Source organism: Dermacentor albipictus, chromosome 5 (genome assembly GCF_038994185.2).
Source record: "Dermacentor albipictus isolate Rhodes 1998 colony chromosome 5, USDA_Dalb.pri_finalv2, whole genome shotgun sequence".
Taxonomy (NCBI): Eukaryota; Metazoa; Arthropoda; class Arachnida; order Ixodida; family Ixodidae; genus Dermacentor; species Dermacentor albipictus.
The window spans coordinates 91,818,231-91,840,532 of record NC_091825.1 but is presented as its reverse complement, the minus strand read 5'-3'; the positions used below and the strand labels follow the sequence as shown (position 1 = coordinate 91,840,532).

Sequence of the window (22,302 nt, the reverse complement as noted above, 5' to 3'; positions counted from 1 at the left end):
TTTCATTTCAGTTAATGTACGGTTTCTTTATTTCATTTATTAAGCCTAAGTAATTTCGCCATGTCGTCCTCGGTGTCAGTTTTTGTTGGCTTCTTGTGATATGGATTATTGAAATCGGGCCCCTCGTTTAACCACCTCTCTTCTCATTTATATATATATATATATATATATATATATATATATATATATATATATATATATATATATATTACTGTGTGTGTGTGTGTGTGTGCACGCATAGCTTGAGATACTGACATACGCATAGCCGTAGTGGTAAAACCAGACGAGAGTGTCGCCTTAAAAAAATTACGTGCAGACGACCGATCGACCTGCCGAGCGACAAGTGTGGGCCATGATTCGCCGCGACAGGGGCGAAATCCCCGGCCTGTACCGATACCCAGATAACATGATGGCTGAAGTCCTCCAGGCAAGGGCTGTCATCATTATGTCGGAACAGGTGTCCTTAAAGCAGGTATGTGGAGCCAAAATTCATTACATGGAACTTGTAATAATAACAATTCTTATTTGCACAATGACATGAACCCGTCGGTGACGTACAAGGGTAGGCAGAAAGGATGGACCCTTACGCTCGTGCGCCTTCTTAGTCCGATACCGAAGGGTGTTGCAGAAAAAGGTGGTTCAGTGGACATGCATACCTTGAAAGACGAATGTGGCAGATGTATACAATTTGCGCTTGGTGCAATAAAATGAGGGCAGCTGTAGTTCTTCTCCTTCACGCTGTAAGGAAGTCAACGTACAGAAAGCATGATTTTAGAAACCTCGAAGGTGTTAAAATTGGGTGGGAAAATTTGAGGCCACATATAAACTTACAGAATCATAGTAGAATGGTCATAGCCAGTTATTGAATGAAGAAACAGCACATGAGCGGACCAGCTGTTGCTGAGGAAGAAAAGATTACTTCAAAGTGATCACGTGTTTTGCAATCATAACAAAGTTCGCTTGAAGGGACACTAAAGATAATCTTGCTCGCAACAACATTGCATGCACCTTGTTTGCCAGGTTTTACCTGCTTATATCACCACCTGTTTCTTAAAGAACTACGGCTGAATAAAGCTAGTTTGTCTTTCCAATGATCCACATGGCATGCTGTGAATAACCCCATTTTCGCGAGGCACTAATATACGCGAATTTCGCCATTGTAAAATGTTGCGAATATTAAGAGGACGCAAAGATTTTAGGGAAGAAATTTGACTTGTACGATAAAAAGGGAAGGGTTATTTTGCCGGCTAATTCTACTCGCTGTACCTCCGCGCTCGTGCTGCTGCTTGGGTTTGTACAACCGCCAGGTATGAACACGTAAAGATTGTTATTCCTTCTCGGTTTGTGGAAGATAATGTCTGCTCTCGCACTGCGCTGAACAGACCGAGTTGTTTCGAAAAGACAGCCATGGTGAGCAAAAAAAAAAAAAGAAAAGGAACGCGAAAGAGCTTTTCCGGCCCAAGTAAGCAATCAACAGGGCGCGAGCCTTAAATCGCAAAGTTTAGTAACGGTGAATGTGTCCAAAGTGCGGGATTCGCAAACGATGGCGTTCACGAAATTATAGTACTTTACGAAATTTACTAACGCCAATGTTGAGCGAGGCGTTGGTGACATTTATTAACGTATGGATGTCAGTGGAATCGAGCAATGTTTTCTGCCCAGCTTCATTAAAAGCTGGATCATCTAGCTAGCACCATCAAAAATTGAAGAGGACGAGGAAAAGGAGGCACACTCGAGAAGTGTTCGCATGGTCGGTTTTTCTTTTTTAGCGAAATCATTCCATCGCTCAAGGAAGGCATGCCTTCATAGAAGCCAGGCCACTCATAAAGGTAGCTACAGCTAACAAAAAATTAATAGCGATAGCAAAGTATTAAACAGTTTCACGAAGTAAGGTTCGTAGTTATATCAGGAGTATAAGCTGCTGGTAACATTCGCTTACTAAATAGATTAACAAGCATGAAGTCACGCGCGCACGGGAATGCACGAACACATTTCGCTCGATAACCTCGAACACTTTCCGTCGCAACGCTAACGCCCGTACGAGCGCCGGCAGCGAAGACTTCGTGCTGTATCTCACTTCATCGCTTCAGTGAAACTCGACATCGCACGACTTCCTACACCAGATGCTTGGGAACACAGTGTTAAATGAAGTGAACGGAATCGAGCTTACTAACGCGAAAGCGTTAAGGGTGCCTTGTCGCAGAAAATCTGATGTCGGCGTCGGCGTACGGTTCTGACGTGCCCGTGAGCGGAACTTCCCGTATATATTCAGGTATATGCCTATACCACGCCTTGCTATACGACATGCGGTATATACGGGTTATATTGCCACACGATGCTATCAGTAAATTTGTTCTTGCCTTGTCCTCCATCCTTGACCAAGTTATTCCTCGGAATTTGGAGAATGACAGCCCAAAAACGAACGTCGTGAAACAAGACACTGACAGTGCATTCCCTTTATGTTAAATCTTCTGAGTTCAATACTGCAAGTGCGAAGAAATACAAAGAACCCTGAAAATGATTCAGTTTTTTTGGCACAGTTGGTGCGCATGCACCGGGATCGGCCGACTCAAGAGGCCGCGCTTCTACCAGAAAGCTCGCCTTCGTGCATAGCGTTTGCCGCCGGCGTATCCCGATAAACATTAAAGTTACATAAGCTGCAGTTGCGGGGAAGCGCGAGAAGCAGTTAGACAGACAGACAGGCAGACAGACAAAGAACTTTAATAGCAAGGTCCTGAGACGCTTTGCCCTAGGGCAGAGCTGCGGACCGCTCCCACGTGGGGACTGGTAGGCCGAGCCTAACCGCCGCATCGTGGGCTCTCTGGACAGCCCAAGTTTGACGTGCATATTCTGAGCTCCGGATGGCAGAGCTCCATTCTTGTTCTGTGATGCGATTGGGTCCCTGTAACGAGGGGCATCGCCAGAGCATGTGTGCGAGATTGCTAACAGCCCCACAGTCGGGGCAAGTAGAGCTGAAAGCCTCTGGAGTGATCGTGTGGAAAAGGGCCAGGTTCGGATAGCACTGCGTCTGAAGCATGCGTAAAGTGGACGCCAGAGGTCTAGCCAGTTTGCAGTGAGGGGGAGGATAAGTCCTCCTACCCAGGTGATAGTGCGTAGTAATTTCGCTGAAAGTAGTGAGAGTGTCCCGAAACTCGAGAACCCCAGAGTCTGAGCTCAATCTTGCTCCCGCGCGGTGGGTTAGTGCACGCACTTGGGAGTGGGAAATGTCATTAAGATTGGGAAACGAGTCAAGCTGGGGGTCGAGGTGAGCCGGAAACCACGTGATGGTGTGCGGAGAGTTTATCTTGTTCTTGAGAATCTTGTGAGCCTCCTCAGCGATGGATCCTGAAGCGAAAGCCCTGACCGCCGATCTCGAATCAGTGAAGATTTGTGATCTGCTGTTGTTTACGAGTGCTATAGCAACTGCGACCTGCTCCGCTCTGGTTGGTGTTGAGCACTTCAGGGAAGCCGCATTCACTATCTGTCCGTTGTGATCAACGAGGGCAATGGCGAAGTTAGACGACTGTCCATATTGGGCTGCGTCGACAAAACATGCCGAGTAAGGATCGTCTTTGGTACGCTTGAGGAAGGCGAGGGCTCTTGCCCTGCATCTGCCTACGTTGTGTCGAGGATGAACATTACGGGGAAACGGTGCAACTCGTATGTTGTTCCTTTGATTTTCTGATATTTCATATTTCCGCTCTTCCATGAGGATAGGGTTGATCCCAAGAACTGCCAGGATCTTCTTTCCAGCCGGGGTACAGGATAGACGGGCTAGTTGGGCTGACTGCTGGGCCTCGATTATCTCGTCCAATGTGTTGTGCACTCCTAGTTGCATAAGGAGGTCCGTGCTCGCCCGTAACGGAATGCCTAGTACTTTTTTTATACTTTTTCTGATGAGAGTGTTTAATCGTTTCTTCTCGGAGTTATACCAGTTGTGCATGGCTGCCACATAAACTATATGACTCATGAGGAAGGCGTGGAACAACCGGAGGAGCTTGTCTTCCTTTAAGCCTCCACGCCTATTCGAGACTCTGTTGATGAGTCTCATCATGTTCTCAGTCTTGGCTGTGAGCTTGTTGAGCGTAGTATTATTACTGCCATTGGATTCGATGAACATACCAAGGACCCGAATGGTGTCCAGATGGTACAGCCGCTTTTAGTGTGGATATTGATGTTTATTTCAGACAACGGTTTCCATCCTCTAGGTTTGGGACCTCTCCTGACTGGCCTGTAGAGGAGGAGCTCAGACTTGCTCGGGGAGCATCTAAGCCCCGTATTTTCCAGGTACATCTCTGTTTGATCTACAGCCTCCTGTAAGCCTAATTCAACAGCTCCCTCGCTTCCTCCGGTGCACCAGATTGTGATGTCATCAGCGTAGAGCGTATGACTGACGCCTTCTATGTTGGAGAGTCTTCGCGATAATTTCTTCATGGCGATGTTAAAAAGCAGTGGTGAGACTACCGCTCCTTGTGGCGTGCCTCTGGGGCCCAAACTGAAATTGTCGGACTTGAGGTCACCGATTTTGAGCGTGGCCTTGCGATCCCGTAGGAACGAGCTTATGTATCTGTGGAAGGCGTCTCCCAAATTGAGCTCTGAGATGGAGCTCAGAATGTGAGCATGGAATACATTATCAAAGGCTTTCTCTAGGTCTAAGCCTAGGATGCCTCTTATGTCTCTTGTGGTGTTGTCAATTATTTGACATTTGATGAGTTTCATGACGTCTTGCGTTGACAGGGCTGGACGAAAGCCGATCATGTTGTACGGAAACAATCCTTGTTTCTCGATGTGCTTAGAAATTCGATTGTGTATGACATGTTCCGCTACTTTCCCCACGCAGGACGCGAGGGAAATGGGTCTGAGGTTTGAGAGACTCGGGGGTCTTCCAGGCTTTGGAATGAGGATGACCGAGGTCATTTTCCAGGACTCCGGGACAACCCCTCGTTCCCATATTCCATTAATCTCCTCTGTCAACCATTCTATAGAGCAGTCGTCCAGGTTTCGGAGGGCGCGGTTGGGGATGCCATCAGGACCAGGGGCAGACCTGCCATTTAGATTCTGGAGAGCTTCCCTTACCTCGCATGCCTTGAAGGGGTTATCTAGCTCGGGGCAAGATGAGCCTTTGTAGGGGGGATAGTCTTCGTCACTCGAGTTGCCCAGTGGCAGATACTTGCGAGCTAATCTGTCGAGTACGGTCTGCAATGTCTCTGATTGTGATGCCTGGTGTAGAACCTTCGCTATTGTCTTTGGTTTGACTTGGTATTGGTATCATCCGGGTGCAGCGGTGGCGTAGAGGTAGAACACCGGCCTCGCGTGCAAAAGGTCCGTGGTTCGAATCCCGGTGCCGGCAATTTTCCACCGGATTAAAAAAAAATCCACGTGTTGATAAAATTGCCTAAACAGGCCTGGAGTGTGGCCTGATCCCGGTGACCAGAACCGGTAACGCACTCCCTCACCAGAGCAGGATTGGCCACCCTGGTGCAGTACTTGGCCCCAACCTCCTATATGAACAACACAATCAAACCCCGGCCCTCAGTCCCCAGCAGCTGCGAAGCAACTGACTACGGCGGCGGTCAGACCTGCGACGCTGCAGAGGGTGCTAAGAATCACTGGCTCCGGACAGGCCGCCATTGGAATATGAACCTGGCAACGTTTAACGCTAGAACGTTATCTAGTGAGGCGAGTCTAGCAGTGCTATTGGAGGAATTAGAGGGCAGTAAATGGGATATAATAGGGCTCAGCGAAGTTAGGAGGCCAAAAGAAGCATATACAGTGCTAAAAAGGGGCACGTCCTGTGCTACCGGGGCTTAGCAGAGAGAAGGGAACTAGGCGTCGGATTCCTGATTAATAAGAATATAGCTGGTAACATACAGGAATACTATAGCATTAACGAGAGGGTGGCAGGTCTTGTTGTGAAACTTAATAAGAGGTACAAAATGAAGATCGTACAGGTCTACGCCCCTACATCCAGTCATGATGACCAGGAAGTCGAAAGCTTCTATGAAGACGTGGAATCGGCGATGGGTAGAGTGAAAACTAAATACACTATACTAATGGGTGACTTTAATGCCACGGTAGGCAAAAAGCAGGCTGGAGACAAGGCAGTGGGAGAATATGGCATAGGCACTAGGAATATCAGGGGGGAGTTATCGGTAGAGTTTGCGGAACAGAACAATATTGGGATAATGAATACCTTCTTCCGCAAACGGGATAGCCGAAAGTGGACGTGGAGGGGCCCGAACGGCGAGACTAGAAATGAAATAGACTTCATACTCTGCGCTAACCCTGGCATCATAAAAGATGTTGACGTGCTCGGCAAGGTGCGCTGCAGTGACCACAGGATGGTAAGAACTCTAATTAGCCTAGACCTGAGAAGGGAACGGAAGAAACTGGTACATAAGAAGCCGATCAATGAGTTAGCGGTAAGAGGGAAAATACAGCAATTCCAGATCAAGCTACAGAACAGGTATTCGGCTTTAACTCAGGAAGAGGACCTTAGTGTTGAAGCAATGAACGACAATCTTGTGGACATCATTAAGGAGTGTGCAATGGAAGTCGGTGGTAACTCCGTTAGGCAGGATACTAGTAAACTATCGCAGGAGACGAAAGATCTGATCAAGAAACGCCAATGTATGAAAGCCTCTAACCCTACAGCTAGAATAGAACTGGCAGAACTTTCGAAGTTAATCAACAAGCGTAAGACAGCTGACATAAGGAAGTATAATATGGATAGAATTGAACATGCTCTCAGGAACGGAGGAAGCCTAAAAACAGTGAAGAAGAAACTAGGAATTGGCAAGAATCAGATGTATGCGTTAAGAGACAAAGCCGGCAATATCATTACTAATATGGATGAGATAGTACAAGTGGCTGAGGAGTTCTATAGAGATTTGTACAGTACCACTGCCACCCACGACGATAATGGAAGAGAAAATAGTCTAGAGGAATTCGAAATCCCACAGGTAACGCCGGAAGAAGTAAAGAAAGCCTTGGGAGATATGCAAAGGGGGAAGGCAGCTGGGGAGGATCAGGTAACAGCAGATTTGTTGAAGGATGGTGGGCAGATTGTTCTAGAGAAACTGGCGATCCTGTATACACAATGCCTCATAACGTCGAGCGTACCGCAATCTTGGAAAAATGCTAACATAATCCTAATCCATAAGAAAGGGGACGCCAAAGACTTGAAAAATTATAGACCAATCAGCTTACTGTCCGTTGCCTACAAACTATTTACTAAGGTAATCGCAAATAGAATCAAGCAAAGGACCAGGCAGGATTCCGTAAAGGCTACTCAACAATAGATCATATTCACACTATCAATCAGGTGATAGAGAAATGTGCGGAATATAGCCAACCTTTATATAGAGCTTTCATTGATTACGAGAAAGCATTTGATTCTGTCGAAACCTCAGCAGTCATGGAGGCATTACGGAATCAGACGAGCCATATGTAAAAATACTGAAAAATATCTATAGCGGCTCCACAGCCACCATAGTCCTCCATAAAGAAAGCAACAAAATCCCAATAAAGAAAGGCGTCAGGCAGGGAGATACGATCTCTGCAATGCTATTCACAGCGTGTTTACAGGAGGTATTCAGAGACCTGGATTGGGAAGAAATGGGGATAAAAGTTAATGGAGAATACCTTAGTAACTTGCGATTCGCTGATGATATTGCCTTGCTTAGTAACTCAGGGGACCAACTGCAATGCATGCTCACTGACCTGGAGAGGCAAAGCAGGAGAGTGGGTCTAAAAATTAATCTGCAGAAAACTAAAGTAATGTTTAACAGTCTCGGAAGAGAACAGCAGTTTACAATAGGCAGCGAGGTACTGGAAGTCGTAAGGGAATACATCTACTTTGGGCAGGTAGTGACTGCGGATCCGGATCATGAGACAGAAATAATCAGAAGAATAAGAATGGGCTGGGGTGCGTTTGGCAGGCATTCTCAGATCATGAGCAGCAGGTTGCCATTATCCCTCAAGAGAAAAGTGTATAATAGCTGTGTCTTACCAGTACTCACATACGGGGCAGAAACCTGGAGGCTTACGAAAAGGGTTCTACTCAAATTGAGGACGACGCAACGAGCTATGGAAAGAAGAATGATAGGTGTAACGTTAAGGGATAAGAAAAGAGCAGATTGGGTGAGGGAACAAACGCGAGTTAATGACATCTTAGTTGAAATCAAGAAAAAGAAATGGGCATGGGCAGGACATGTAATGAGGAGGGAAGATTACCGATGGTCATTAAGGGTTACGGACTGGATTTCAAGGGAAGGGTAGCGTAGCAGGGGACGGCAGAAAGTTAGGTGGGCGGTTGAGATTAAGACGTTTGCAGGGACGGCATGGCCACAATTAGTACATGACTGGGGTTGTTGGAGAAATATGGGAGAGGCCTTTGCCCTGCAGTGGGCGTAACCAGGCTGATGATGATGATGATGATGATGATGATGATGGTATCATCCAGCAGATGCTTGAGTAGGTTCCATTTAGCTCCAACTCTCATCTGGCCATCCACAGAATTGCAGACCTCATCCCACTGTTGTCTGTTCAAGGTTTGGCAGTGATCTTCTATAGTTCTGTTGAGCTCCGCGATCTTTTTTCGGAGCCTTCGGTTGAGTTTCTGCCCTTTCCATCGTTTCAAAAGTGACGTCTTAGCTTCTAGAAGATGAGCGAGGGGGCTGTCCATCCTGTCCACCTCCAGTTCAGTCTGGATTTTCTTTGTCGCCGCGCTGATGTCCTCCTTTAACTGTTCAGCCCACTGCTCGAGGCTAAGTGTTGAGTCATGCGTTTTTGCTCACTCTTCCCGAATCTTGCGAAAGTAATCCCAATCTGTAATAATGAACTCTTTGAGGTCCCCGCTTTTCACGTTGACGGAGGTGGCCAGGATGTTGTGATCACTGCCAAGGTCAACTTGGAGGCTGGACCAAGATGCCGATTCTACATTCCGCATGAAAAAGGATCGGGTGTGGTATCCCTAGAGCAGGAGTTGCCGATCCTGGTCGGAAAAGCCGGATCTGTTATAAGCGTGAGGTGATTATTGACTGTAGTTTGCCATAGGTCAACGCCCTTGCGGTTAGCTTGTTGGTACCCTCATGCTTGATGCGGAGCGTTGAAGTCTCCGGCCACCAGGAGTGGAAATGTCTTGGCCTTGCTTGTAGCCCTGGCAATAATTGCCGCGAATCTTTGCCTGAGGTCTTTGGGTGTAATGTATATGTTAAGTATAAAGATACTTGTCTTGAATGGTCCGCTGGGGATTATTTCAACAAGCGAGTGTTCAACCTTATTGGATTTCAGATTCAGATCGTGGGCTATGAACGCACATTTGTTCGTGACTAATGTGCTTATTCCCCTCTTCCCATCAGCATATTGGGTATGCGATTTATAGCCTGGAAGGGTGACCTTATGCGTGAGCGTTTCTTGTAATAAGATTACATGTGGCTTTTCCGATTGGGTCCGAATGAACCGTTGGAGGACGTTCCTTTTACGATGGAATCCCCTACAGTTCCACTGCCAGATGTTAATTACCCTGTGATGTGCCGCCATGGTGGGACGTAGTAGATAGCTTGTATTATAAAATGCTGCGGAGCACACCCGCTGCCGACCTTTCAGTGTCGGTGTTATTCACTTTTTCCAATGGTGTAACTGAAGCCATTGTAGAAACGTGGCGTTCCAGATTATCGCATCTGATTCCTAGTGCTTTGACCGCCTCCGCAAGTTTGTCAATAACAATTTGAACTTTTTCGAGGGATTCATCAATTTTATCTATCGTTTTTTCCAATTTTCGAACGCTGGCGCTCTTGTCTGAGGCATGAACTGCCAGCGCCCTCTTTTTGGGTAAACCATTGGCAGTCGGTTCCGCTACGGGGATCTGCATGGGCGTTTCTACTGCAGGGGCCTGACTGGGTTGAACTGACTCTCACTTGCTGGCTTTCTTTAGTCCTGCTATTTCTGCTTTGAGCTGCTCCATCGCGTATTTTAACGAAGCGTCAGGGATCTTGGAATGCTGTCGCGTTCCAATCAAATTGTTGCAATAATGTTGTGGGAGACAAGAAAACAAACGCTCATAATACACCTTGGGGAGGACCTGGCTACAAACAACATTTAGACAACAGACAAGACATCAAATAAATCACCAAGATTTCGCACATACGTGAATGATTTGCGCTAATGATGTTATTCCCAGTAACACCCTCCGTAGTTCTTTGAACTAAATTCGTGAGATGTCAAAGAGCTGCTCTCTACTAATTGCATTTAGTAATGTGGGTAGCAAGAACTGTGCATGTGTTTGCCATAACTTGTGCGGCATTTTCTTTTAATTTTTCAATCTGCCAGATTGCGTGTAATACAGTTTTGTTACGTTGACTTTTAGTCTGCACCTAGTGCCGCGACCGCGTTATTATTTTTAATGAATGAAATTTGTACTTGTGAGACAAATTATAAGTGTACATGAACTTTATTAATACTATGTTTTATGAAAATGTTCCCAATGTGACAAACGCATGAAACTTCACATAGTAATCGAACCGCACGGTTTTGCAATACTGCAAGCTTGCTGATATTTTCGTTCGTGGTTGTACCCCAAACCAGCAATACATAGTCTAAGAAAAAACCTTTGTAAAGAGAGCATATTAACATGCTCAGTACATTCGGAAGAAATGCGGCATGTCATAGCAATCGTTCTAGAAAACTTACTAATTATATGGGTTATGTTGTCATCTGATGTCCTGTGTTCAGCGAAGTAGACTCCGAAGTTTTTATTGCGGTGCAATTATGTTGACACCCCAAGCGCATTTCCGACATCGGCGTCGGCGTTGGCACCGCCATGGCCGCGAGTTTCCGTACATACCCTTTTCGAGGAGCAGTTTGTTCTAGAGAAACGAGATGGCGCTTTCGGCGGCATGCCGCACGTCGCCTCACCGACAGCGCACGAATACAAAACTATTACCGCTTCCACTTTGCTTCTGTGCGATCAGCTGTAGGAAATGCTACTGAGTTTTCGCTAGCGCACCCTGCTCCAATCATGCCAGATTGAGTCATGTGGATTGAAGACGTGTGCAGTAGTTGACTGCAAAAGAAGTGACTAACGTTTTAAGGAATGGAAAGAATCTGTGTAGCCAAGTTTGCGGACCGTTGCTGCAACTGTCTGTACGTGTTACCGGCACTTCGAGATGTACGGATTTCTTCGAGGATGCAGAAATTTGCTCAACCGTCAGCGTTGTATCGCTGACTTTCAAAGAAAGTACTTCAGCCTTGGAACGTCCACACGAATAGCACTGCTCGTTAAAGAATGACAAAGGGAATATCTCTACTTCCTGTCATATACGTTTCGTGCAGAGTATCTGTACACATCTACTTCAACTGGCACTTTATTGCCCCCTCTACTGCCAACGCGTGTGAATGGGCACACGCTTGAACATATGCGCACCATACACGCATAATAAATGACGGACTTCACGGATAGCACACGAATAGTCGAAGCTGAATGTATCATGACGGTGCGCTAGAGTAAGCGAACTACTAGCGACAACACACCTTTTACTACAAGGTATTGAAATTAATACAATCCTGACGTGCACCTTCGTAAGCGTCCGGGGATCGTAGTGCCGTAGTATTGGAGGACATGGGAGCGGACGGCGGAGTGCGTGGAATGCGTCATCACATTCAGGAGGCCAGTTATACTTGTGGGTGCCAGCGGTGAGAAGGCGCGTCACAGGAGCGATAACGGTCGCGAAATTGTCAGAAGGCGAAGAAAATAAGAACAAAGGCCGTTGAAGCTCCGGAGGTTCTTCAGTGACGTTGGTTTGGGGAATTCAGTGACAGCTCGAAGTTTGGCAGTATAAGGGAGGATGTTGTTTTTGGATCCAACGTGGCCCATGATTGTCAAAGTGCGATCTGCAAAGCGACATTTTTTGATATTCAACTGAAGACAAGCGCTCTTAAGACATTTCAAACTTGGGGAAAACGAGAGAGGCGCGTTGAGAAATCTGAAGAAAACACGACGATGTCATCAAGGTAGCACAAACAGATGTTTAATTTGAGACCGCGAAGTATGTTGTCCATCATGCGCTCGAAAGTTGCGGGTGCATCGCAGAATCGGAATGGCATGACGTTAAATTCATATAGCCCATCAGGAGTGACAAGCGCTGTCTTAGGACGATCACCTGCAGCCAAGGGAGCTTGCCAGTAACCAGATCGCAGATACAATGACGAAAAGTACTCGACGCCTTGTAAACAACTCAGTGCATCATCGATTCGGGGTAAGGAGTTCATGTCCTTCCATGTTACTTTGTTGAGACGGCGGTAATCGACACAGGATGGAATGGAGTCGTCGAGTCAGATGTGTTCATGTTTGCTTGCGCGCGCGTAACACCATGCTTGCTAATTTAGCTAGTGTGTCTATGTTTACCAGTTTATGCAGCCGATGAAACTACTATCCTTACTTTGTATAGCTGCCCACAAATTTGCTATCACAATCGATGCTTCGCTTTCGATCGAAACTGCGACTTTTTTATTGATGGTGCTAGCTCTATTTCTGTATCATTTAACTTAATTGAAGCGAGCTGAGTAGGTTTGTTTTGTGGTCGAATTAAGAACCCCTAGTTTTACTATTGTTAATTTGTATGTGATTTAGAGAAGACCAGCCATTTATTTTAGATAGCGCTTCGTTGCCTCTATTTACGAATTCGGTGCCTGAATTTCCTTCGAAATATAAACTGGTGCCATCTGCACATATTATAAATTTAGCTGTGTTATTCGTGGTTGAGGTCTCATTAATATACAGTAAACATAGGAATGTTCCAAGAATACTTCTGAGAATACCCCATTTGACCGATTTTTCATCTGATATTTCTCCTGCAACCATTAGAGACTGAGTTCTATGGTGTAAATAGGAGGAAATTAAAAGTGAACGGCGTCTCTAATACCATAAAATTCCAACTTTCTTAACAACATTCTATGATTAACAAGGTCAAACGCCTTGGAGAAGTCTAAAATTAAGCTGCTTACCTTTTCCTGATATTTGAATTTCTTAAATGTGAACTGCTTTTTTTCGGAAGCCGCTATAAGAAATAATGTATTTGCAGCGGGAGAATTCCTGTAGTTTCAAGCTGCTCAAACAAACTTTCCCTAGGCAATACGGTATTTTCCGGAAGGACCGAGATGATGCTGTTGCATCATCCGGCGGGGTAGCAATAATAGTAGACAGAGGCGTTGCCTGTCTGCAACTGCAACTCCGAACTTCTCTTGAGACAGTTGTTATCCAAGCAGTGCTATTGAATAAACTAGGTTACTATCACGTCCGTATACATCCCCCCAAGTTATCAACTCTCTAGCGTAAAATTTCAAAGCTTTATTGATGAGCTGCATCACCCTTACATAGTCGTCGGTGATCTAAACGCGCATAGCCCACTGTGGGGCGACTCTCTCTGTGAGGCGAGAGGACGGCTTGTAGAAAACATTCTATTCTCTTCAAGTTCCTGCTCGCTGAGCAAGAAAAAGCCAACCTTTTACAGCTCTACACACAAAACATTTTCTTCGATAGATCTAAGCATAGCGTCTAGTACAATTGTCCCATATCTGGGGTGGGATGTCATTAATAACCCTCATGGAAGTGATCACTTCCCCATCGTTCTAAACCTTAAAAAACAAAGTGAATGTCATGCACATCTTCCTCGATGGAAAGTTGACTCAGACGACTGGACAAAGTTTCGCGAGCTAACACAGCTGCCATGGAATGATATCTCTGAACGTAGCTTAGACGACGCAGTAGCATACATAACCGCGTTCATTATTGAGGCTGCATCAGTATGCATTCCCCAAACAAATGGGTCGCCCTCGAAACGACGTATTCCATGGTGGAATGAGGAGCGTAGGGAAGCCCGGGAAAAGCAAAACAAGGCTTGGAACCTCCTCCGTAACTCCCGAACCACAGAGAATCTGATTAAATTCAAGGCGATCAAGTCGCAAGGTAGAAGAACGCGCCGCCGCGCTAAACGCGAAAGTTGGAAAAAGTACATAAGCAGCATCAATTCATACACAGACGAACGAAAAGCCTGGAAAAGGGTGAACAAAATAAAAGGCCGCGAAACTCATCCCTTACCTTTATTGAATACACAAGGAGACCCCCTGGAGGATCAGGCAGATTGTCCAGGATCACATTTTGAGCACATTTCCAGTACATCTCATTACACAGATACATTTCTAAAATACCAGCGGCTTGCAGAACAGATGAATTTGGGTCGGAACAGCTCATCCAATGAAGCATACAATCGTCCATTTGGAATGGCTGAGTTCCAGGCGTCGCTGAACTGTTGCGACAAGTCCGCCCCAGGAAGTGACAGAATAATGTATGAGATGATCAGACACCTACACCCTGAAGCCCAAGAAACACTACTGTCACTCTTCAATTCTATGTTCTCCGCAGGCTACATTCCGTTTGCCTGGAAAGAAGCAATCGTAATTCTCATTCTCAAAGAGGGCAATGACCCTTCCTCACCTGACAGTTATAGGCCTATAGCTCTGACAAGTTGTCTATGCAAACTGTTTCAGAAAATGATTAACCGTCGCCTCATCCATTTTCTGGAAAGCAACAAGATGCTCGATCTCTTACAGTGTGGTTATAGGGAGGGTAGATCCCCAACAGATCACCTTGTTCGCATCGAGACAATTATCCGTGATGCCTTTCTCCATAAACAGTTTTTTCTGTCAGTATTTTAGATATGGAAAAGGCATACGACACAACCTGGCGCTTTGGAATCCTCCGTGACCTGTCTGAAATGGGAATTCGAGGCAACTTGTTGAACGCGATTCAGAGTTACCTCGCCAATCGGACATTCCGTGTTAGAGTTCGTAATGTTCTGTTTCGCCCATTTACACAAGCGGCCGGTGTTCCACAAGGTGGTGTGCTGAGCTGCACTCTTTTTATTGTCAAAATGAACTCGATCCAGACTGTCATACCACGTACTATGTTTTATTCTGTATATGTGGATGACATCCAGATAGGTTTCAAATCATGCAATCTAAGTATGTGCGAGCGACAAGTACAGCTTTGCATAAATAAACTGCCTAAGTGGGCTGACGAAAATGGTTTTAAGCTAAACCCTCAAAAAAGTGCATGCGTCCTGTTCTCTAACAAGAGAGGCATACTGGCGGACCCCGCAATAGATCTAAATGGAGAACGGCTACGTGTGAGCCATGAACATAAATTTCTAGGTATCCTTTTAGACAGCAAGCTAACCTTTGTACCAAACCTAAATTATCTTAAGACAAAGTGCCTCAAGACTATGAATCTGCTGAAGCTGTTGTCACGTACATCTTGGGGAAGCGACAGGAGATGCCTTTTAAAGATGTGCAAAAGTCTAATATTAACACGGCTTGACTACGGAGCAATATTTTATAATTCTGCTGGACCTAGTGCTCTGAAAATGCTAGATCCCATTCACCACTTAGGCATCCGCCTTGCAACAGGCGCCTTTAGGACAAGCCCTGTGCAAAGCCTCTACGTCCAATCAAACGAATGGTCATTGCACTACGAAAAAACATACTTAACTTTTCCTACACCCTGAAAGTTAACTCAGATGTTAAACATCCTTGTCATTCTGCTATATGTGACTTGTCCACTGCTAGGCTATTTCGTAACCACCCAGCCACTAGGCCTCCTCTGTCCCTCCGGTTGCAAGCACTCTCAGAAAAAACAAGGGTCCCTCTTTTAGAGAATGTCTTAATGGCCCCCACTCGGCTTCCACTGCCTTGGGAGTGGCAAACTATCAAATGTGACATCTCTTTCTTACAAATATCGAAGCAAGCACCTGAGGCTCACATACAATCACATTTTCTTGAACTTAAAGAGAAGTATTCCTGTGACGAATTTTACACAGATGCTTCGAAGTCTCCTGCTGGTGTTGCTTATGCAGCTCTCGGACCCTCATTTTCAATAGCTGGGGCACTAAACCCAGACACCAGTATCTTTACGGCAGCAGGATACGCTATACTTTCGGCTATTAAACACATAAGGCGTAGAAATGTCGCAAAGGCTGTCGTCTTTACAGACTCATTATGTGTCGTGAGAGCGCTAATTAGCTTACGAAAGCGTAAGAATCCCGTTCTGAATGAGCTGTATAGCTTGCTTTGCTCTGCATATATGTGCAACCAAGTGATTATACTATGCTGGGTACCTGGCCATAAAGGTACACAAGGGAACGTAGCTGCTGACGAAAACGCTACGTCAGTGAGTTTTAGCGACACAGATGGAAATATCCCCATTCCTGCCACAGACCTAAAGCCCTTTCTGCGCCGTAAATAAAGAAATAAAGAAAAAATTGGCAAGCAGAGTGGGATACAGAAACATTGAATAAGTTACACATTATAAAACCAAAACTGCGGATTTCTATAAGTGAGAAAACAGCACGGTACAAGGAAGTACTTCTTTGCCGATTAAGAATAGGACACACTTACAGTACTCACTCCTACCTGTTGACTGACGGGGACCCTCCTACTTGTAGTAGGTGCGGCGATACTTTGACAGTCCTCCATGTTCTGATCCAGTGCCCTGCAATAGAAACAGAGAGGAAAAAGTATTTCCTTTCTGCATATAGGGAAAATATACCTCTTCATCCTGCATTTTTTCTTAGTGATCAACCGCTTTCTAAACTACAAATAGTCCTAGATTTCTTAGCCGAAACCGACACTCTGAAAGTAATTTGGCCAAGAAATTCTAACACGTGATTACCAGCCCAGTGATTGAACAGTGATTACCAGGGCTGTCTTGATGCTCTAGTGTAACTGTTGTTTCATCTTCGTATGTTCTTTATCAAAACACAATTGCCATCGTCCACGTCCATAACTTATCAGTGTCATTATTTTAGTAACTATATATTTACGCCATTTACAGCGAAAAATTTTACGCCTTTACATAGCCATGTCACACCTACCATAATAAATTCAGTCCACGTCATTCACAATTAATCCTTTAAATTACCATTTGTCATGGCGCTCTTTGGCCATAAGTGGCCCTTGTGCCATTAAAAACCACGTATCATCATCAAAACTCCATTCGGTGGGGTCTCTGAGCTATTGCCAATAAATTGAACAGCGTAATAATACGCGATAGTGCAACATTCAACGCGAGTGCAAGCACACTCGTAAGTAATTGAGAAAGTAAGTAAATGAGTAAGTAAGTAAAGTAAGTAATCTAAGTAAGTAAGTAAGTAAGTAAGTAAGAAAGTAAGTAAGTAAGTAAGTAAGTAAGTAAGTAAGTAAGTAAGTAAGTAAGTAAGTAAGTAAGTAAGTAAGTAAGTAAGTAAGTAAGTAAGTAAGTAAGTAAGTAAGTAAGTAAGTAAGTAAGTAAGTAAGTAAGTAAGTAAGTTGGTAAGTAAGTAATTAAGTAAGTAAGTAAGTAAATAAGTGAGTAAGTAAGTAAAGTAACGAAGTAAGTAAGTAAGTTGGTAAGTAAGTAAAGTAAAGTAGGTAAGTAATTAAGTAAGTAAGAGAAGTAAGTAAGTGAAGCAAGTAGGCAAGTATGAATGAATGAATGAACTTTATTCCCCTTTTAAGAAAGGGGAGGAGCCGGGGGGGAGAGAGGGAGGTCTAAGTAGTCCAGTCCCAGCAGGCGTCCATCACCACATTATGTAACTAAAGTAAGTAAGCAAGTACCTAATAAAAATGATGAATAAATCAATAAAATGCGCCGCTTATCAGCGTTATATTAACGATAAAACCTGTGAAACAATGACAGAGACGAAAACTGTCACTTCGGTCGCAGGTCAACCGCTACTGCAAGGGAGAGCGAATCGGGGAGTTCTACTTCGGAGACACGTACCTCTTCTCGTACCACTACGGCGTGTACATGCGGCGCGAGCTGCCTCAGAAGCTCCGTCATCGCCTGTCTGAAGTGTGAGTTCAAGTGGCGCATGCAATCATAACGAATCGCTGAGCTTAAGAAATTTAATTGTTCTAACACAACCTCCGGGCTGGTGTTAATGTTGCCGGTATGAGCAAACGCTGTACACTGTGCAATCTACCTTTTTAAAAATTCGAGTCTTATGTTTTGGTACGTGGTTAGACGTAAGAAACACACGATTGATCAAGAGCGCTGATATCTAGAAGCGTAAGCATGCAGTGAGGTGATTTTTAGTGCCACGGGCACCGAATGACGCTCTTGTTTATTGCGCAGCACTTCCGGTTCACCTCCTGAGACGGCCGGGGACGAAATTCAAGATAAATCAGAAAAAAATGGAAGAAAGATAGTATAGTACAAAATTTGTGGGTTTAGTTATAGACACGATATCAGAGCAAAAGTTTAATTGCAAGTTAACTTACTGAAGAGTCTGAAGTAATTATAATTATTTGGAAATCACTGATTACTGAAGAAATATCCACATAAATCAGAAAAAATATAAAAATTGCATATACAAACATCATGACTTTCATTATAGATACCACGTCACAGCATAACTTTATTTACAGTTGTAAATAAAGTTATACTGTGATCTCATATAATGTCATTATGCTGCGATGTAATTCTTTCTGACAGTTCAATAACTAAACTTGAGGTATTGAACCGTCTGTAAAAATCACATGTAACTAAAATTCACTGATTACCGCGCACCAAAGCTCCGAATCGTAGATTTTAGAGACCCGCCACGTGAGCATGGTTCTGGCCAAATTCCTGGAAACCCGGAAGTAAAAAGCGGAAGTAATGACGCCACTAATGATGTGCCACACAAGAAGCTGGCATGATATTTAACCGGCTAAATAATGAAAAACAGTTTGCCTGGCATAGACTGAACATCTGCCTAGCAGAGTGGGTGTGACGTTACTTCCTCCTCTCTAGCTTCTCTCCCAGCGCGTACCTGCTCGCTTGCAACACCTGCGTGCGCGCGCTCGTTACGTGGTCTGACGTCAGCAGCGGAGAGCAGCGGACGTCAGCAGTGGCACGTAAGGTGCGCTTCGTGCATCGCTCGCTAGAGGGTTACGCCCCACCAGCTGGCGCTGCGCTTCCTCCTCGCCCTGCCTCACTCCTCACCCGCATATTGTGCCAGGGGAAAGACGTTCGCTCGCTTGTTCTTCCGACTTCGGTTTGTGCGTAGCGTTCGCCTAAAGTTAACCTAGAGCCGCCAACGTCGAGGAGCAAGTGCCACTAAAAGACACCGAAATGAAAGATTAGGGTCGCCTACTTTATTTTTTACAATCTGCAATATCTTGGTTCTGAAATTTTTTGCGTCCGTCTAGGGAGTCGCGTCGACAGAGGATGTTTCCCCGGACTAATATGGCTGCGCCTCGTTTTCTTCTGGCGTAGTTATCGCCCTAGCGACGTTATCAGCTGTGCAACACGGCACACACGTCTGTACACTCGGTCTATACTCTGCGACGGGTAACGCGTAGGGTGAGCCGCCCACGTTATCAGCTCCTCTCTGAGCGAAGAAGTACAGATGACCCGTCTGGATTGTCGGCGGCAGCAGCAGCGGCCATCGGCGACTTGCGTTTATTAACATCAACGTGAGTGCGCGCTGGTGGCGTTGCTGCAGTGTGTGCACTCGGAGTGTGTGGAGCAAGTGTGCGGAACGATTTACGCAAAGAATGGCTACGTGGGCGTCACACTGTATGCGTTATCTATCACAGTGCAGGCCGACTGCAATGCACACGCTTGTCCCGTGCCGACGGAAGATTGGACCGTCGTCGCGATAGTCTACACCCCCCCCCCCCCCCCGGCTACGTACAAAGGAGACATTGAGACCTTCCTAATGGGACGCCTTTGGTTGGATCTTATCTGTCGAAGGCAAGACTCATGGGGGACCTTAACGACGACATAGCGTGCCCCGACGGCAAGTGGATCGTCTCCTTCCTGTTGGAACGGTTCGGAATTGAGTGCTACACGCAGACGTCCATGTGCGGACCACGCTCCACCAGCCGTGTATAGACTTAACCATCGGCAAGAAATACCCGCCGTGGTTGCTCAGTTGCTATGGTGTTGGGCTGCTGAGCACGAGGTCGCAGGATCAAATCCCGACCACGGCGGCCGCATTTCGATGGGGGCGAAATGCGAACACACCCATGTACTTAGATATAGCTGCCCGTTAAAGAACCCCAGATGGTCGATATTCCGGAGTCCTCCACTACGGCGTGCCTCATAATCAGAAAGTGGTTTTGGCACGTAAAACCTCATAATATATTTTCGCAAGAACGTGTCAACGTGGCAGTACAACTGATCACTGTGTACAACGAATGAAAGGAATTAAAAGACGATAACAACCACGAAGTTACGTGTATATTCAATCAATATAGCAATAACTGTTTACATCAATAGAGTTATCAGTAGTCATCGCAATGCAGATTCGGTGGTTATACTTCTTCAGAGAGGAGGAGAGCACTAAGTTTCTTTGTTCATATTTAGCGGGCTTTCTTCAGAGCCCTAGAAAAAGAAAAGACGCAGTCTTAAGATGACGTCCTAGCAACAACTTTAGTGGGTGTTTTCGAGCGCACTCCGCAACTTCTCAAACACGACTTGCGCCCTAAAGAAAGGTCAGCCTCCATTCCACCTTGTGAAATTGAATGTATAGAGAAGCTGGTGCGGACGTGAGACAAGTACCACAACCCCAGCTGAGATTACACAACGTTACACATGCCCCACCACCACCAGCGACATACGTCACGCTTGCACTCACGTGTGTGGAAGTGCAGCATACGTCCTCATTCGTCTAGGCCCGAAACATAAATTCCTTTTTTCGAGCTGCCGGTTTCTGGGTGAGCACGCCGTGAAATCATACCGACGAACGAGAGGCTCACAGCTCCGTTATAAAATAATATTTAATGATTTGCACAATTAAAGAATACTTAGCTAACCATTCACACTTAAAAATATAGTTCGAGTAACTAAAGTCGACTACAAATAATAAACCGTTTTTGTGCGTCTAACGTGAGCCATTGGATATTAATTCTCGTTGGGTAGTTACCGAAAACACACAGTGTGAAGAGATATTGCTTATTTTGCTAAGATCTCATAATCACTGGTGACATGGATGTGTTCTTTTGAACATCCCTTTCATGATGTACGGAGTTTATTGCCTGCATACTGCTTTCTGCGTTAATTGGTGTAATCTTGCCCCTCCTTTTCTAAACTCTCTTAGCGAATGTTTCGTACCATACCTAAAACAAGCTTATAGCCCTATAATTATACATTTCATTATCGGCTTGACTTGAATACACGAGGTCTTTCGCATAAAGGAGAGTGACTGCGACACGCTATTGTAACAGACGGGAAAATAGCTCGAAAATATTGTCCATTGCAATTTTTTTTTACATGAGTGCGACGCGATCAGGTTGATTCAGAAGTCGCACTAAGTTTTCTTCGACACGACTACGCTTATTACGTGCTTCGTCAGGCGCATCGAGCGAGTAAACCACGCCTTTGCAGGGGAGCTGACACTGATCCCGTTCCAGCGCTCCCTCTGCGCGACCCTTGCGTTTGCGTTTGCCCCATGACAGAATTTGTCGGCATAACGCAAGCGCTTTGTAGAACTTATCAACTGCTATGCTAGGTAATAGCCTCCAAATTCACTACAAGCTCCTCCCACAAAACCGCGGTGGACCTGCCGCTTTCCGATGATACATAGTGCCTGAGATAGGTGAAGCCAGCGCTTGCCCCGACTTCACGCCTCAAAGATAGCCGCGCTAAATCGGGTCCGCTCCCAGCTTTAGCCCGCTATTGCTCTGCTAAACCAAATGTTCAGCTCGTTGCAAAATAAAAGTTCGTTGGTCCTAGCTAAATATAGCCCCCTTAGATGAGTACTGATGTCATTATCTCCCCCAGAATTCACCAATATTTTTTTGTTTCTAAAACCAGTTCCACTCATTCTTTCTGCACGATAGACTGAACTGTCTTAAGGAGATATGCGCTTCGGCGACAAAAATCTAAATACATTATCTGCTTGTGCCAGGTATGGTTGTAGAGAAAGAAATTAAACAAGAGCGAACACTCGACGAAAACTGGCAACAGAAAATATGTCCCGCTAGTATTCACGCTAACCGGCCACTGACGCGAGCATAGGAAAAAAAAGAATGTAGAATGAAGTCTACAGGACAATGTCTAATTTTTTTAAGGAGAAAGCCTTGGATCTCTATGTTTCAAGGTCATGATCTGCGGTATTTAAAATATCACGTAACCCAAGGAAGGCCGTAAGCGAACCAAAACATTTTCAGGCGTGTATAAGAGATTATTAATGATTAGCAGTTAATTATTGACTAATGAGTGATCGGATTAAAGTAGATTAAGAACGGTTAGGGTGGAACAAGGTGCATTCAGTTCGA

The 22,302-nt window shown here is 45.3% G+C and overlaps 1 protein-coding gene across 1 annotated transcript in view; it reads left to right on the top strand.

Annotated features, from left to right (window-relative positions):
* Positions 1 to 352: 352 nt before the first annotated feature.
* Positions 353 to 22,302, top strand: part of LOC139060325 (uncharacterized) — a 35,543-nt gene continuing 13,593 nt past the window's right edge. Inside the window, exons 1-2 of the mRNA XM_070539428.1 lie at positions 353 to 472; positions 17,759 to 17,889. Coding sequence (XP_070395529.1) covers positions 353 to 472; positions 17,759 to 17,889 — 251 coding nt within the window. The remainder of the gene's footprint in view (positions 473 to 17,758; positions 17,890 to 22,302) is intronic.